At 40.2% G+C, this 15,898-nt stretch overlaps 1 protein-coding gene across 1 annotated transcript in view; it reads left to right on the forward strand.

Moving 5' to 3' along the window:
* ADAMTSL1 (ADAMTS like 1) overlaps positions 1-15,898 on the forward strand; it is a 368,021-nt gene that overhangs the window by 131,493 nt on the left and 220,630 nt on the right. Inside the window, exons 6-7 of the mRNA XM_081151642.1 lie at positions 5,657-5,731; positions 8,990-9,147. Of these exons, the coding sequence (XP_081007768.1) occupies positions 5,657-5,731; positions 8,990-9,147 (233 nt within the window). The remainder of the gene's footprint in view (positions 1-5,656; positions 5,732-8,989; positions 9,148-15,898) is intronic.

The following is a 15,898-nucleotide window of genomic DNA, read 5'->3' on the forward strand; positions in this document are numbered from 1 at the left end:
TGTAAGTGTAATATTGACCTCATACAATGAGTTGGAGGAAAGTGATTCCTCCTTTTCTGTGTATTGGAAGAGACTGTATAGAACTGATGTTATTTCTCCTTTAAATTCTTGGTAGCTCTCACCAATGAGCTTCCCTGGGCCTGGAGTTTTTTAGTTTAGTTTAGTTTTGGTTTTGTGCTTAATTTTTTAACATACGGAATACACTTATAGTAACTATTTTAATGTCTATTCTTTGTTTTAACTGATTTTGCCCTTCAGTGTGGCTAGGTTTTGTTGTCATTGTTGTTTAATTTGCGTGCCTGGTAATTTTTTTACCTGACTCCAGACATTGCAAATTTTATCTTGCTGGATACTAGGTATTTTTGTATTCCTATAAATATTCTAAATTTTGTTCTGGAAGCAGTTAAGTTACTTGAAATCACTTTAATCCTTTTGGGTCTTAAAATTCGGCAGCAGGGACCAAAGCCATGTTTGGGCTAATGCTGATTGTGCCCTGCTGCTGAGGCAAGAGCCTTCTGAGCACCAGTGTCCAATGGCATGAAGTTTTCTGGCCTGGCTGGTGGGATAAGATACTGTTCAGGTCCTATATGCCTGGCAGATACTCATCCCTATCATTCTTTTAAGTGATGTGGGTCTTTTCCTGGCCTCGGGTAGTTTCTCCATATGTATGTGCTGGTTGATTGGTATGAGGGTTCTGCTGGATATCAAAAGAGAGAACTCTTAAATCTCTGGAGTTGTCTCTCTCTGTAGCTTTCTCTCTCTAGAAATCTGTCCTTCAAGCTGGAGCAATGTTAAGGCTTATCTGCTTTGTTTCCTAACTCTCAAGGACCTTCTTTGTTTGATATCTGATGTCTTGAAAGCCATGGTTTCATATATCTTTTTCTGACCTTTTGGTTTTCAGGCAGGAGATTGAGCCTGGGCCTTCCCACTCCATCTTGGCAGACAGCAGACGTCTTGGTGCTGTGCTCTTAACTCAGTTTCCAATTATATAGAACTAGCCAGATTTTGACTCCCACTTTGAGGATGTTCTTGAGCACATCTGATTCCTCATCTCCCTACAACCCTCATAACCATTTGATTCCCAGAAGTTAAATGAATGTGCTGTACTATTTTCTTCCAAGCTGCTGACACCCATTTTGCAAGTTTGATACTGACTGTTTTGATGTTAGTGCCTGTGCGGTTAGAGGTAACTATGGCAGGATTATTGCCTCGGTGAGAAAGAATATAAGGCACCAGTGATTGTGAGATGCATTCTGATTTCATATATGTTAAAATGTGAAATATGGTGGAATCAATGAAATATGGCTTTTTGACTCTAGTGACAGTAGGACTTTCAGATTGATATAAGCATGAAATCAAAGATGGCTCCAAAGTTTTTTGTTTTGTTTTTTTAAATATATCTTTATTGATTTCAGAGAGCGAAAGGGAGAGGGAGAGAAAGAGATAGATACATCAATGATAAGAGAGTCATTGACTGGCTGCCTTTTGCACGCCCTGTACTGGGGATCGAGCCTGCAAACCAGGCATGTGCCCTGACCGGTAATCGCATCTCAATCTCCTAGATCATAGGTCAATGCTCAACCAGTGAGCAACACTGGCTGGGGCTCCATAGTTTTTTATCTAGACAAAAACAGGGGGCAGGGGTGGGGGAAGGAAGCATGTTGTTTGGCCTGTCCAGCATCCGGCCTCTATTGTGCAATTTCTGATAAAATGGGGACAGGGGCAATATGAAGGGCTCATCTTATTTTATTGGATATATTTTTAAAGTAATGAAGTTGGCATGAAGATTAAAAATATACCATTAAAACCTCCTCAAGATCAGCAGACTATTTTTACATATAGCCAAATGTATTAACAAGGGCTCTTTCATCAAAAAATAATAATGATAAGATTATCAGCCCCAAAGGCTTAGAGCAGAGTCTTTAAACACATCAACTTATCAACAGGTCTAAATCTAAAAATAAGATAAACTCAGATTTCAGAATAGGAAATCCTGTCTTTTCAGAACTTAACATTTTTATTATCACCTTTCTCTGATACAGCAATGAATTACACAGAAAAATCCACGTATGACAAGGTTACAAATGGATCTCAAATGCTCTATAGAAATATGTGGAATATATATATGTATATAGTAGAAAGTTTTTTTAATCCTCACCTGAGGATATGTGTTTTGAGTTTTTTTATTGATTTTAGAGTAAGAGGGAAAAAGGGAAGGAGGGAGGGAGAGAGGGAGGGAGAGAGAGAAACATTTATCAGTTGCCTCCTGTGCATGCCCCTATTGGGGATCGAACGCCACAACCTAGGTGTGTGCCCTGACCAGGAATCAAATCCACAACCTTTTGGTGCACAAGACGACATTCCAGCCAGCTGTGCCACCCAGCCAGGGCAATAGCTGTATATTTTTTCTTACAAAATCTTTTAGGTATAATCCTTGAGAACAATTTTCTTGAAAAAGGACATTTACAACCCATATATGTGAAAAAACAAGATTTATGATTCCCATGGAAACCTGGTCATAGAGCGGTGTGCCTTTGGGGGTTAGGGCACCCCGAGGGTTGTGCAGCACAGGGGGAGAGGTGTAGCCACCTGCCTTGCCAGCCGTACCCACCGAGTTAATCCCTGAGGAGCAGGTGATGAAACCGACAGCTCACACATTCTCGGTGTCTTAAACACCTCTCTGTGCACAACAGCGTAATAGATACCAAGTAGAAGAATCGCCAACACATCTCTCATCATTGAGAATTTATCTTCAAATGAGACGATTATTAATACATATACAACCCCAAGACTGGCTTTTTATCAACATGCAGAAATGAAATTAATTTTTTTTCTTCTTGCTTTCTGTCATATTAAGAACATCATATATTAAAGTGTATTCTGAGATGTATCAGCTGATGTTAACAGATAATACGTAAGCAAAAGTTTCCCTTTATGAATACATTCAGGACACATTGTGCTACCCGGAATGAAATGGATTTCTTTGGGTCAGGGCTCCTAAGATAAATTAACCAGTGTGCTTCAGGAATTTCCATGAACAGGGAATAGTGTGTGGTGTTTTCCACACCTTCTTTAACTTTAGGTCCCTTTTTCATGGGCCACCTTGTGGGGCTGCTGCTTTGTTTGTCTTGTTCATCGCTGAACCCCCAGGACCTAGGATGGAACGTGGCACTAGGAGTCACTAAAAAACACTTGTGGAATAAAGTAATAAATTCGCTGGGTGCCCGATGACCTGCCAGTTGTCTGTTAGCTCTGTACAGAATAGGCCGTGACTCCCCCGCCCCTGGGCTGTGTGCTGCCGACAGTTCAAGTTTGCGCCGGGCCGAGCTGCTCCGTGTTGCTCTTAGGCCCCCCAAGTGTTAGAGCAGCGTCAGACGCTCCATTCTTACCTGGTCTGCTCTCCCCACCCTGCCCTCTCCCCCCAGCAGCCTTGGAGGCTCCTCCCCATCTTCCTCGGGGAGCATACAAAGGTTACGGCATCAGCTGCAAGCTGGGCCAGGGCCCTGGGTGTGGGACGTGTCACTTCTCAGCAGAGCCAGAGGGAGGCCGCCCGAGCAGCGTGTGGGTCAGAGACTGCCGCCAACAGAAAGCTTCCCTTTTGCTTGCACTTTACTTGACCCGTGGATAAACAAAGACGTTCTATTTCTAGAAATCCCATTGTTTTAACTGCTTTGAGTTTCTTTTGTAAACTTAAACATCCATGTCTATGCCAGGCGTTTCGAGTCTGCGGGCCCAGTCTGAACGGTCTTTGTTCACTCTCTCTGTTCCCCTTACGTGTTTTGTTCTTCTAAGCCGCGGACTCTCAGCTATCTGAAAGTCAGCCTTTTCTTTAACAGTGTATGACATTAAAAACAACTGGGAGGTCGCAGTGTGAGTAGAATATCCAATATTGCAGAGAACTTGATAAATGTAACCTCTTTGGGGAAGAAATTGAAGGCTTGTGATTCTTTCTTGTTCGGCTGGCTGTGTGGTAGGAGTCTTGAGGCATTTAAAACATCCTAAAAACAAACAGTCTTTCAGTTCCTGTTTTTAAGGAGATTTGGGATAGAGGGAGGAAAACAATATCTACAGAATACTGTGTTCCAGGCTATACATTTATGTATCTATATCTATACCCATACCTGTATCTCTTCACAACAATATCACAGCTAAGTGTTGTTATCCCTGCTCTACAAACAGAATAACTGAGGATCAGTGAAGTTGGGGAACTTATGAGATTCTTTTATTGAAATTCAGTTCACCCAAAGACAAGATGATATGTTGAAGTTCAGAAAAATTGGCTACCTTTTGAGATTCTTGATATAAGCTAAATTCTTCCAGGGACGGGATGATAATGTATAATATTGGAAAGATGTTTGTGAAATAGAGAATCCCACAGTGCTTCTGACTATGCTGGTGAATTTAAAACACCTGCTGTCCCTGGCCTTCTGTTCTTGGACCTTGGTTCCTCCTCATACTTCTCAGAGGCTTCATTTCTTCATCATCCAGTGGGGATAGTGGCATCTTCTTTGCCTATATTAACAAGTTTTGGGTGAAAGAATAAATAGTATAATTCAGGTGAAAGCGAAACTCTTCAGCGCAGTGCAAATACAAGGTATTGTCACAAGCGACGTTCTAAAGAAGAATGCCGGTGATGTGTTTGGGGTGCATGTATATACCTTCAATTTTTTTAAATGTAGGTTTGGGGACTGCTTCCAATGAGTTTAGGCTTAATTGCAAGCATGGTAAAAAGTAATCCATTTTTAAATGATCTGTAATTTAGCCAGTTGTTGTTTTTTTCAAAACAGAAGGTGTGTCGGGGAAATATGAATAACCATTTATGGGACACTTCCTATGTAGAGTAGTCAATGCAGATAGAGTAAAAGATATTGAGGAATTGGAAGGCATGATTTCTGCCCTAGAGGAACTTGAAAACCCTAAATAAACATTTATTTCCCCTATTCTTATCTGTTTTACTTATCCAAGACAGTTCCTTTGCTAGAGAGAAATCCAGATTTTGATATAATAAAGTCATCCTGGGAACATTAGAATTTATTTTCCTTTTGTAATTGAACACAATTGCTCTAATCTAGAGAAATTTGGAAATATAAGACCAGGATTTAAAATCAGAAATGAAAACTTGCAAATCCATTTTTTCATATATCAAAGTTCACATATATTTTTTGAAGGTCAGATCCCCCATGACTTACCTAGTGAGCAGCTTTTCTGTCGTATTTTATTTTGAGAAAACTAAAAATTTTGATTCCCAAATGCGATGTTCCCATTTCAAAGACTTAAAAAAAAGATTGCCACCTTGGCCAGTGTGGGTCAGTGGTTAAAGCCTCGGCTGCACACCAAAGGGTCACGGGTTCGACTCCCTGTCAAGGGCACGTACCTGGGTTGCCGTTCGCTCCCCACCGCCAGTCGGGGCACATGCAGGAGGCAACCTGTGTGTGTGTGTGTGTGTGTGTGTGTCCCCTCCCCGCTCCCTCCCTTCCACTCTCTCTGCAAAAGCAATGGAAAGATCATCCTCTGATGACTGTTAACGACAGCGACAAAAAAGATCAGTCATTTTGTTGGGGGAGAGCGGGGTTGTAAATCAGCGCCTTTATAGGAGACGATCGGTAATTTTGTATCCAATTATGTGCTTTTAAGACTTTGCTTTGTTTCTCTCTAGTGGATGACACTGTGGTTGCCATTCCCTACGGAAGCAGACATGTTCTCCTTACCTTAAAAGGACCTGATCACTTGTGTAAGTAAACTCAGTTGGTTTCCTTTGAGTATTGGGAATTTTAGGCATCATTATTATTTATTTTCTGTTCTCAGAATAGATTAAAATACAAACCTCTCCACTCTATCATAAGATGATATTTTGAATGCTTCTGTTTATCTTTTGGTTGCCTAATGAGATAGCAGAAAACTCTGTGGTGATTATCTCTAACCACAGTCATCCTGAAAAATACAGCATAGTTGCTGCCCATAGACTGTTCATGAGTTAAGCCCATTTTATGATTTCGAGAATATTATTTCCCATCTGTCTTCTGCAGTTCCGATCAATCACAGTCTTTTTCTCACCTTGCCTCTCGTTTTGTGTTTTCTTCTTCCTTCCTCTCCTTCCTTCCTTCTTTTATTCTTCCTACTCTCATGTTTCATTCCTTTATCAATTCAGAGGAACACAGAAGCACCAAACAACCTTAATACTATGGCATTTAAAGAAACCATTTTGGTATAATTAAGCATCCCGTGTATTAAAGACAACGTAAGGTCCTAATATCTTGAAGATAGCTTTTGGATTCAGGATTACTAAAGGGGTGATCAGAACCCAAAGATCAGATGGTAGCATGGCCCCACCAGAGTGGGTACAAGAACTGACCCACACATCTTTTTTAAAAAAAAAAAAAATACCATTTAGCGCTGCTTAGATGTAGACCTGTAAATTACAAACAGAAAATTATGGGCTGTGAACCAGGGAGGGGGTAGGAGAGGATGTGCTAGTATTTTCTGCAAAATTCAGTTTCCCTGAAAGATTTTACTTCAGTTGATCCCTTGAGCATTTCTGATCTGCACTGTGATCGTTCCTGGGTTCCAACAAAGCTATCTGGTATCTTCTGCTCTTTCTCCCTCCCACACACAGGCCTAAGAAACCAATTTAGGTAGCAAGCACTGTCTTTTGACAATTAGATTATGACTGAAATCATTGCAGGAAGACAAACAAGATGAAGACAGATTGGAGCCTGTGAAAGTTCAGATAGCCTACTATAGTCTTTCTAAAAATAAAAATAAGTGCACTTCATGGGAGAGGTGGAGCTTGAAGGGTCATGTGAAAGAAAGGGATAGGAAGGTGCCATTCGGGCAAAGCCAAAAGATGCTGATAAGACACCTTATATGGTTCCAAGTTCTTTCCTAGCCCTGAATAATCCCCCAAAATACAGTGTTCTCATGTCAAACGATGATATATATGTGTTCACTCTGACCATTTAAATGATTTGTTTTTCCCCTTGAGAACTGGGCAGAGGTAACTGCTGGTGTAACAACCTCCCTCAAAAGCAGCGTTTTTCTGAGCAGGGTCAGGCTAAAATGAAACATCAGACCAAGACCATCCCCAACTTGGGGACTGACTCCTCACCGTGGAAGAAAGAACCCAGAGGAAGATAGGTATAAGGGGAAAATTTATTTTTATAAATGTATTGGCCTCCCAGATTTCCTAATTATGTGATCACGAAGAAGCTGACAAAGTGGCCTTCTTTGGTTTAATTGCCCCAAGGATTTGATAGGTAAAATTGCACATGATATTTATAAATGATGAAAAGCAAAATGGAATCTGCTTTTTTCCCCCAGCAGACATACTGTTGATAACATATGTATAACTAAGGAAGTTTCTGTTTTGTTTTTGTATTTGGAATACAGTTCAAAATGAATATGTGAGTAAGTGATGGCCTGTTTCTCTTGTGACCCTTTGTCCTTTAATCCCAGCAGCTGGTTCAATACGAGGCCATCCTTAAATTTTTAAGGCCCAACTAGAACAAGTCTAGGCAGTCTGGTCCAGCCCCACCTCATCTTTAATCAGAAGTGCCTTCAGAAGGACACTGGGAGGCCTGGTGAGAAAATTGAATCAGATGCTCAGATTAGGTTTAGACCTCCAAGATTTTTCCAAAACTAAATTAACTTATATCCTGGAGATACCTCCACAAATTCGTGTAAACTCATATAAGGCAGCTGGAAGAATGAAGGCTGGAAGAAAGAGATGCAGTGCTATTACCTTCCTCTGATCACAACTGTGGTTCCCACACTCAGATATTTCCTTGGGTGCCTTATGTTCTTCTGTGAGGGCTCTCTGCTGTGGGAGGGAGGGAGGGAGGGAGGGAAGCCTGGCCTACTCCCAAATAAGGGCTGCACAGACTTCTTTGAGTGTCATGAGTATTTAAATGGACACCAACATTTCCACCTGTTGGTATTCCTTGTAGTGGAGAACTTGATTTGATCATCTAGAAGAATTTAGTACAAATACCTTAGGCACTTTAGTACATCCAGAGAGGTTAAAAGTATTCTTAACCACAGAACCCCAATCTGTAAAACATATAAGAGGAGAGTCAGTCTGATTGAATGTAGGGTAGACCTAGAGCTTCACGCAGGCTCCCCATCTTTCTTCTAAAGAACGCCCGCCAAAACCAAGGGTTCTTGTTAGATTTAGCCTATCTACCACCCCTTATGCAGTGGGCAATTATTCTAAATCACCTTTCAATCACATGAGAATTTCACATGCTCTGAAATGCACATCATAATTACCATTAGCCCCAGCATACTTTGATTTCCTGCAATAAAAGTTGCTTCACAGGTTTGTCATTGGCCAAATTCAGCTCAGAATGCTCCAGGAATCAAGTTCTTCTTTCCATCTTAAGCTCTTATGAAATATCATATATATACATAATACTAAATGAAGTACCAAAAAGGATTTCAGAAAGAAAGAGAACTGAAAAGGAGAGTTAGTTCCCTTAAGTCACTACATTTTCTTCATTTTGAACAATAGCACATGTGCAATAAGTAACCAGAACGTATAAATAAATACAAGGCAATAAAATCACACAGGGAATTCAGTGAGGCACCGTGGATCTCATAGAGTAAAAAGGAAAGTGTAAGGTATTCTAGGCTGAGGGCCATAAAGACTGAAATCAATAAGATATACATGGGAGATGGTTTAGTCAGAGGAACAGGACTGTGATAAGGTGGGGTGCCCAAATGAGGTCACCCAGGGAGTCAAAGGTTTTTTCACAGGGCACCTTGAATGTTTGGATAATGAATTTTAAAATAGTTTCATTAGCAGCATAAACTCCTGTGTGATCCAAAGTGCCTATATATTTTGTTTACATCATAATTTTAATTGTGTCAGCCATATAAAGAATAATACTTCTCCCTTCTATAGATAGGCTCTGTTTCATGGAAAGTACTTGCATGTGGTCTGTCGTCGCCCTGGGAACATCTTTCTCTTCTCTTCATGTGTTTGATTATTTAGATCTGGAAACCAAAACCCTGCAGGGAGCTAAAGGTGAAAACAGACTCAGCTCTACAGGCATCTTTCTTGTGGACAATTCTAGTGTGGACTTCCAGAAATATCCAGACAAAGAGATCCTGAAAATGGCTGGACCACTCACTGCAGATTTCATTGTCAAGGTAAGCTCATTTAGGTACTTTGTTTTCAAGCCACCTCGAAACTCATGGTATTTATAATCCCCCGAAGAGAGAGATTTTAACTTTGACATAGATTTGGAAAGTTTATTTTCCAAGAGATGTTTAATTTAAGGGTGTTGAGCTACATCCTGGACTTTATAAGAACATATAATTTTTTTAAGGTCCTAGGAAAATCTTGTGTGTGTGTGTGTTTAATTGAATAAAAAGACCCCACTCATAAAGCCAACATATCATTAGTTGGGGGATACAAACTGTTTTAAAAACAAGTTAGGATACAGTCATTGACTCATATAAGATGTCCTCGGTCAAAGGGAAAGACAAACTAATGATCCATTGGCCTGGTCATGCTTCCTTCCAATTGCAAGTTCTATTTTCTCTTGTACTGGCAACAAGACTAAGTTGTTTCCTTCTATCAGAGCTTCCCTACTCTTCCAGGTAATATAAAACACATTGCTGGAAGCAACATACACATTCTGTAAAAAAATGTACACACTAGAAGAACATTTGGGAATCACAATAAAATAAAACATATTTTTCCCTTCAGTAGGTCAGAAGGACCTGAAGGATTTCAGCTGTAAAGCTGTAAAACTTGTAATGTGTCCAGGACTCTATAAATTTTTCATCATGGGACCTGGAGCCAGAGGACATTTGATTTAAGCTAAAGCTTGATGACCCCATGGCAGCTGGAAGCAAGAATGCATATAGGAAAATGTGATAGGCAGTGAGGTTGGATGGAAGGAGGGTTCCAGAGTACTGTTCAGTCTCCATCTGCATGGTAGCTTTTTTTAATCCAGTCCACCTGCCAGCCACATGAACTATAAACCATCAGCGATAGCTCACGATAGTAATGATGCCGCAGGTAGTTAAACAAGCGCATACAGGCATACCTCGGAGATATTGCTCTTTCCGATCCAGACCACCGCAATAAAATAAGCATCGCAATAAAGTCATAATCCTTTTACTGGGGGAGGATCTTGCCTTCAATTTGTAAAACATGCAACGCCTGTGAAGCTCAATAGAACAAGGTGTGCCCATACAGTAAAAAATAGAGAGAGATCGTTAGATTTTGAAGCCCTTAGAGTACTGTTGAATAAACCATTTATACTAATTTCCCTAGTGGCCTTTCATGAGTTATTACTACACATACTGAAAATATAGAATTGGATTCAAGTAATATTATTCACATTTGAATAGTTCACTGCACTGTCAAATGCATTTCATAAATCCAGCCGCCTTCTGCACATCACCACTTGGATGTCCCACAGACACAATGAGCTCAGCATGTCCAAAATTGGACCTGTCTACCCCAAACCCTCCTCTATCTCCTTGATTTCTTATCTTGTGGAATCATACACTGTTTACCCAGCCGAGTCAGAAGACTCTGATTCACACCAGTTCCCTGTCTGCTGTCCACTCCTCGTTAGACATTAAACTTTGTCCGTTCTACCTCCCCCTCATCCTGCAGAACTGTCCTTCCTTCTCTATATGTCGTCCTTTGTATTTCTCACCGGAACTAATATCTTTGACTCTGAATTCATTTCCCAGCCTCTGATCCATTGCCCATGTTGCCTTCAGAGTGAGTTTTCTCAAACCAGAACTCCTCTCTTCATAATACCGCGTTGCCTCCACTCATTGCGTGGGTTAAAATGTAGATCCATTCTGGCCGGGCGTGGCTCAGCGGTTGAGCGTTGACCTAGGATCCAGGCGATCAGGGTTCGATTCCTGGTCAGGGCACATGCCCGGGTTGTGGGCTCGATCAATGACCCTCTCATCATTGATGTTCCTCTCTCTCCCTCTCCTTTCCTTTCTCTGAAATCAATAAAGATATATTTAAAAAAAGAAAAATGTAGATCCATAGCATAGCATAGATACTCAATAACTTGGGTTCTGTCTACCCTCCCCCCTCTTTCCTCTTCTGTTTCAACCAGCGGAAGGGCCGCAGGGCCGCAGCACCTTGCAGCCTCATCACTGATGATTGCTGCACAGCGCTGCGCTCTGTCTGCAGTGCTCTAACCTTTTCTTCTTCCATTCGCTTCACTAACTTATAACTGTTCTTGCAGATGTTCTCCAGGCAGAAGCATTCTGCAGTGCAACCCAACATCCCTGTTTCTATCACATCTTCCTACTGTGTGTTCCTTCAGGGTAGGGACGGAATCATATTTGTCTTCATATCTCATAAGAAAACACAATAAACAGTACCAAGTGTAGGATGAATAAAGGACTTTATTCAGGACTTTATCCTGAATAAAGCCACATGGCAATTGCTAAAGTGGGACCGATGTGACATCGTTACATGCAAGGAAACCGAGCGTTAGGGAAGTTGAATGACAGGACCAACCTCACCCCAGTGACAAACCAAGACCAAAACTCATGTCTCTTTACTTCTGGCACAGAACTCTTTTCAGTAATCTCTGTTGCTTCTAAGACTATTTTTTTATTTCACATGTAAATACACATATTTAAGGGGGAAAATGGACTTTAATGTTTTTGATACTTTCCTAGATGCCTACCACTTGTAAATATTTTCATTCATAAATAAGCTAAACTATCATTTTAGTGAATTTTGCATTATATGTCCTGTTTGATGACCTAGCTTCAGGTTGCAATTGAGAAGAAATTAAGGTTTTATTAGAAAATATCACGGTCAAATAAATGTAAAGTTCTTCTAAAATAGATTATATAATTTTTAAAATCATTTTATTCCAACTTGAAAAGAGTCAGATAATTTAAGATGATATAGAAAAAAAGGAAATTATTTTTTCCAGTGATTCATAATGAAGCAACTTCTTTTCCCTAATTTTCCCAGAAATAGCTGAAAATCAAAGATTAACATTTGATTTTTTTATCACCTTTTATGATTTAGGTGCTTATAAATTATACACATAGTTTGTCATTCATTTTCAGTATCATTCAAAGTGTAGCCTCTTTTGCATTAAATATTAATTTAAGCAGTGGCTTCCTTTTCGAATGAGATACACAGAAATCAAAATATAAATAGTTATTTGTCAACATGGAAATTTACTGCTGAAACACAATTTTTGTTTATTTAAAAGAAAAAAACCTTTTATGCATGAAGGGAAATTTTTCTTACAGTGAGAATTATTATATATTGCCATCGGTCCCAAAGTTATGTTTTGAAATCTCCTTTAAAGGTTAAAACCAGACTGAATTATTATCTTGCTTCCTAGGGAAGCATTTCTTCCAAAAATTTAAACTTATGCATTGGCTGTACAAGCATTTTGGCAATGCTAGCGTAGAGTGGTACAAAGGATACGCTCTCTAGAGTTTGGTCTTTTTTCCTGCTCACCGCATGTGTAACCTTCGTAGGTTGTTTTACCTTCTCGAGCCTGTTTACTCATTTGAAAAATGGTAATAAAATACTCCCCCATGGTCTTTGTGAGGAACTGAATCAGATAGTGTGTATAGAAGTGGATAGATCCAAATTACTTCCTTTTCGTCTTTTGGAAGTGCTTTAACTTCTGACCCAACATATCACAATACTCTGTCTACTCAGTGGCAGAAAGCTGCTTCTCTGAAGATGGTCAATTTACAAATAAATGTATACCCAGGAACAACTTGGCAGGTGTAGCTATTAAGACAAATGGATGTGGAGCAGATTGGCTGTGACATCCGTCATCACAGTAATTGTTAGGGGCAATTGGCTATTGGCTGGATGACTGCCTGGCTTAGGATCCCCTTTCTCCTACCATGCCATTTGCATCTTTCCTCAAGCTGCAGACTCCATAAAAGATGATGACTTTCCCAGAGAGAAGAGGCTCTTTTTCAGTTATGGTTCATTCTTTATTAGAACTTCCAACTTAGCTCTATGTGGGCAAGCAACTTAGGTATATTTATACATGTTCAGTTTGTGCTTGTTTTTAAAATTTAAGTAGAAGGCCATATTAGATTAAAAAGTGACTGATGAGCCACCAAAGGAGCAGAAATACGTAGCAGTCTAGTGAACAAAAAGTTCACTTAGAGCTAAGAACACAGACTCACAGTTCATGCACTGATAACTAGAGACCAGTTATTTCCTGCAGAGGATAATTTACAAAATACATTATCCTTTTATAGTTGGAGAATTTGGTTAGGAAGATTGTCCTCATTCTAATTGTTGCCTGAGAAGTTTGAGTATTCTAAGGAATAGAAATGTGGTTTCCATTTGTATCACTTAGAGCATTAAACAGAGATGATGCCTTCCTATTTCTTTCTGGACATCCTTGAGCATAACCCTGTACATGATTCCACAGCCAAATATGATATCTGCCCTTTCCTAGATTATAATGTCATTTGAGAAATATACTGAATAGCAAATGTTGAAATATTAATGCATATAATGAAGTACTAAAATAAAATGGACAGAATAAAAGCTATAGGTACTTGCTACAGTGATTAAGGAAGCCTGTGAATCTTGAGTAGAATTGAAATAATCAATTCTTTTCTCCACTGGAGGCTGAGCTTTGGCCAGTGTTTAAGCCCACATTGGTTTTGCCCTGCCACCAGCCTGTTTCTAGATGGCCACACCATACCAGTCAACCTGTGCTCGTGCAAAGGGAAAACCATTGTCATAAGCCAAACATTCTTGAGAGGAAACATTTAAGTAACTGTAGGAAATAAAAGAAGCATGTAATACATAGTGATTCTTTTTCCTAACCAACATTTATAAGTAGCAATTCCCCCAATAAATATGCTCCTTTATGCTGATAGAGTCCAAGAGTTTAGAACTGAGCTCATTACAATACACTGAATTTCTAATGGATTTCTCATGTGGGGGTAGGAGGGGAGAAACTTTCCTCTACTCTCCTAGGTTTTTTCAGCTGGTCTAATAGTTAAATCTACATGAGGCAGATTAGATTAATATGAGAAAATAATCTAATTTAATTACATATGTACATATGCCAACTTCACATACATGAGATAGACAGAGGCCCCACATACATGAGCAAACGGTTCAGAGACGGGAAGAAAAAATGAGGTATCCTTGGCATTCTGAACTAAGAATGAGATGAGGTGTGCTGGTGCTTTAGAGGGGAGGGTGGCTATTACAGGATGAAAGAAGAGCACATGTTCGGTAACTAATAGTTTGCCTTGTCCTATAGATAGGTCAAAAGGTGATCTCTGATAATCTCTTCTTATGGATATAGCTCCTAATTTAAATTATTCTAGGTAGTAGTGGGGTGGCTCAGGAGATTCTCCTGAGCCTGCAGGGTCTCAGTTGACTTTAGTTCAAAATAATCCACATACCACAGAGGAGCATCTTGGGGTGACTCCTTCTGCACCTCTAAACCCATTGTTTTGCCAATTGCACAGCTAGTTTTAAGATTCAGAGTCAAGAACCAGTGTTGAGAGTGGCAGACCCTTGCCCAATCCCAAGCCACCTGGTTCCACTCTGGTCATTTGTTTTCTTCCCCCTCCATCTGACACTGCGGTCATCCTTCCAGTAGGCTCAGGTCTGCTCAGCCTCTCAGCATCTCCTTCCCGGCCCATCTCTTCCCCCTCTTTGTTCCTTAGCCGACAGTTATACCCGTTGTTCCCAGAGAGGCATCTCCGGTCTGCTGCCCTGCTCAAGGGCTGTGGGCAGTAAATCCATAACCAACATCTCCCATGCACACTAAGCCAGGAGCCTCTGGGCTGAACCGCTGTATCTCCCAATGCTGAGGTCTGGAATTCTAGGAGGGCCAGAAAACTCTATAAGAAGTGTAAAAGTAAAGTTGGATGGTAATAATTTTGTATCATTTTTACTGAATAATCCCCAGCCTCAGTCAGTATTTCCAACTGCTGAAATTGTCAGTTATTTCAAACAGTGGAATGACTGAATTTATGTTTCATTCCAATAATAATTAGCATTTTTACAAGCCCTTTCCACTCTACTCTCCTACTGTACCATCAAAGGAGGGTGGGAGGAACGGTTGGATCAGAGCTGTTATAACAGTATGCTTCTGTTCATGAACTTTAGCAACATTTTATCAGTATTATCAATTTGATCAACAAGAAATAATCAACATCTTTAAGAAAACTGGTAGATAGATATATCTATTATATAGATGACAATTATTTATATATATAAAGATGATAATTATTCTAAGAATTTGTCACAAATAGTATTTGAAAGGATCATGATCCATTTGTTTGTTCATTCATGCGTTCATTTTTTCAGCAAGTGTTTGGACACTTACTATGTGTCAAACATTGCAGATGATGCTGAGGAAAGAGTGCTGAGCAGGGTAAATGGCAGTTGCCTCCGTGGAGTTTATAGAATGTAGAGGAGAAGGGCAATGAAATAACAATGACATCAATATTCAGTAGTTGTAAACTTTTAAGTGACATAAGGAAGACCTTATTCTTGTTGCCTACTTTGAAAGCCCCAAAAAGAATTTTACAATATTTTTACAGTTCCCTGAGGATTCACTATCACTGTCAACCCCCAAAACAGCCTAAAATTGCATCTAGTAGCCTGAGGCATTTTAAAAAACAGGTTCGCCTGTTTTCCACTTTATTCCCCTCCTCGCAGGCACGTTGCTCTGTTTCTACGGTTTTCAAGCACAGCCTGGCCACGACACCCCGGCTGCCCTGAGACCCGTGTGCCCCAGTTGAATACCATTGTGGGTTCCAGCTCAGAGGCTTAGGGGAAGGGGTCTGCCCACAGCTCCCTCTTGTCCCCTTCTCAGGCCAGAGCTTGTGTACTTGGTGTCTCTCCTGTGTTCGAAATTTCTCCTTAATTCCTTTCATTTTA

This window comes from Miniopterus schreibersii, assembly GCF_964146895.1.
Source record: "Miniopterus schreibersii genome assembly, chromosome: 11".
NCBI lineage: Eukaryota > Metazoa > Chordata > Mammalia > Chiroptera > Miniopteridae > Miniopterus > Miniopterus schreibersii.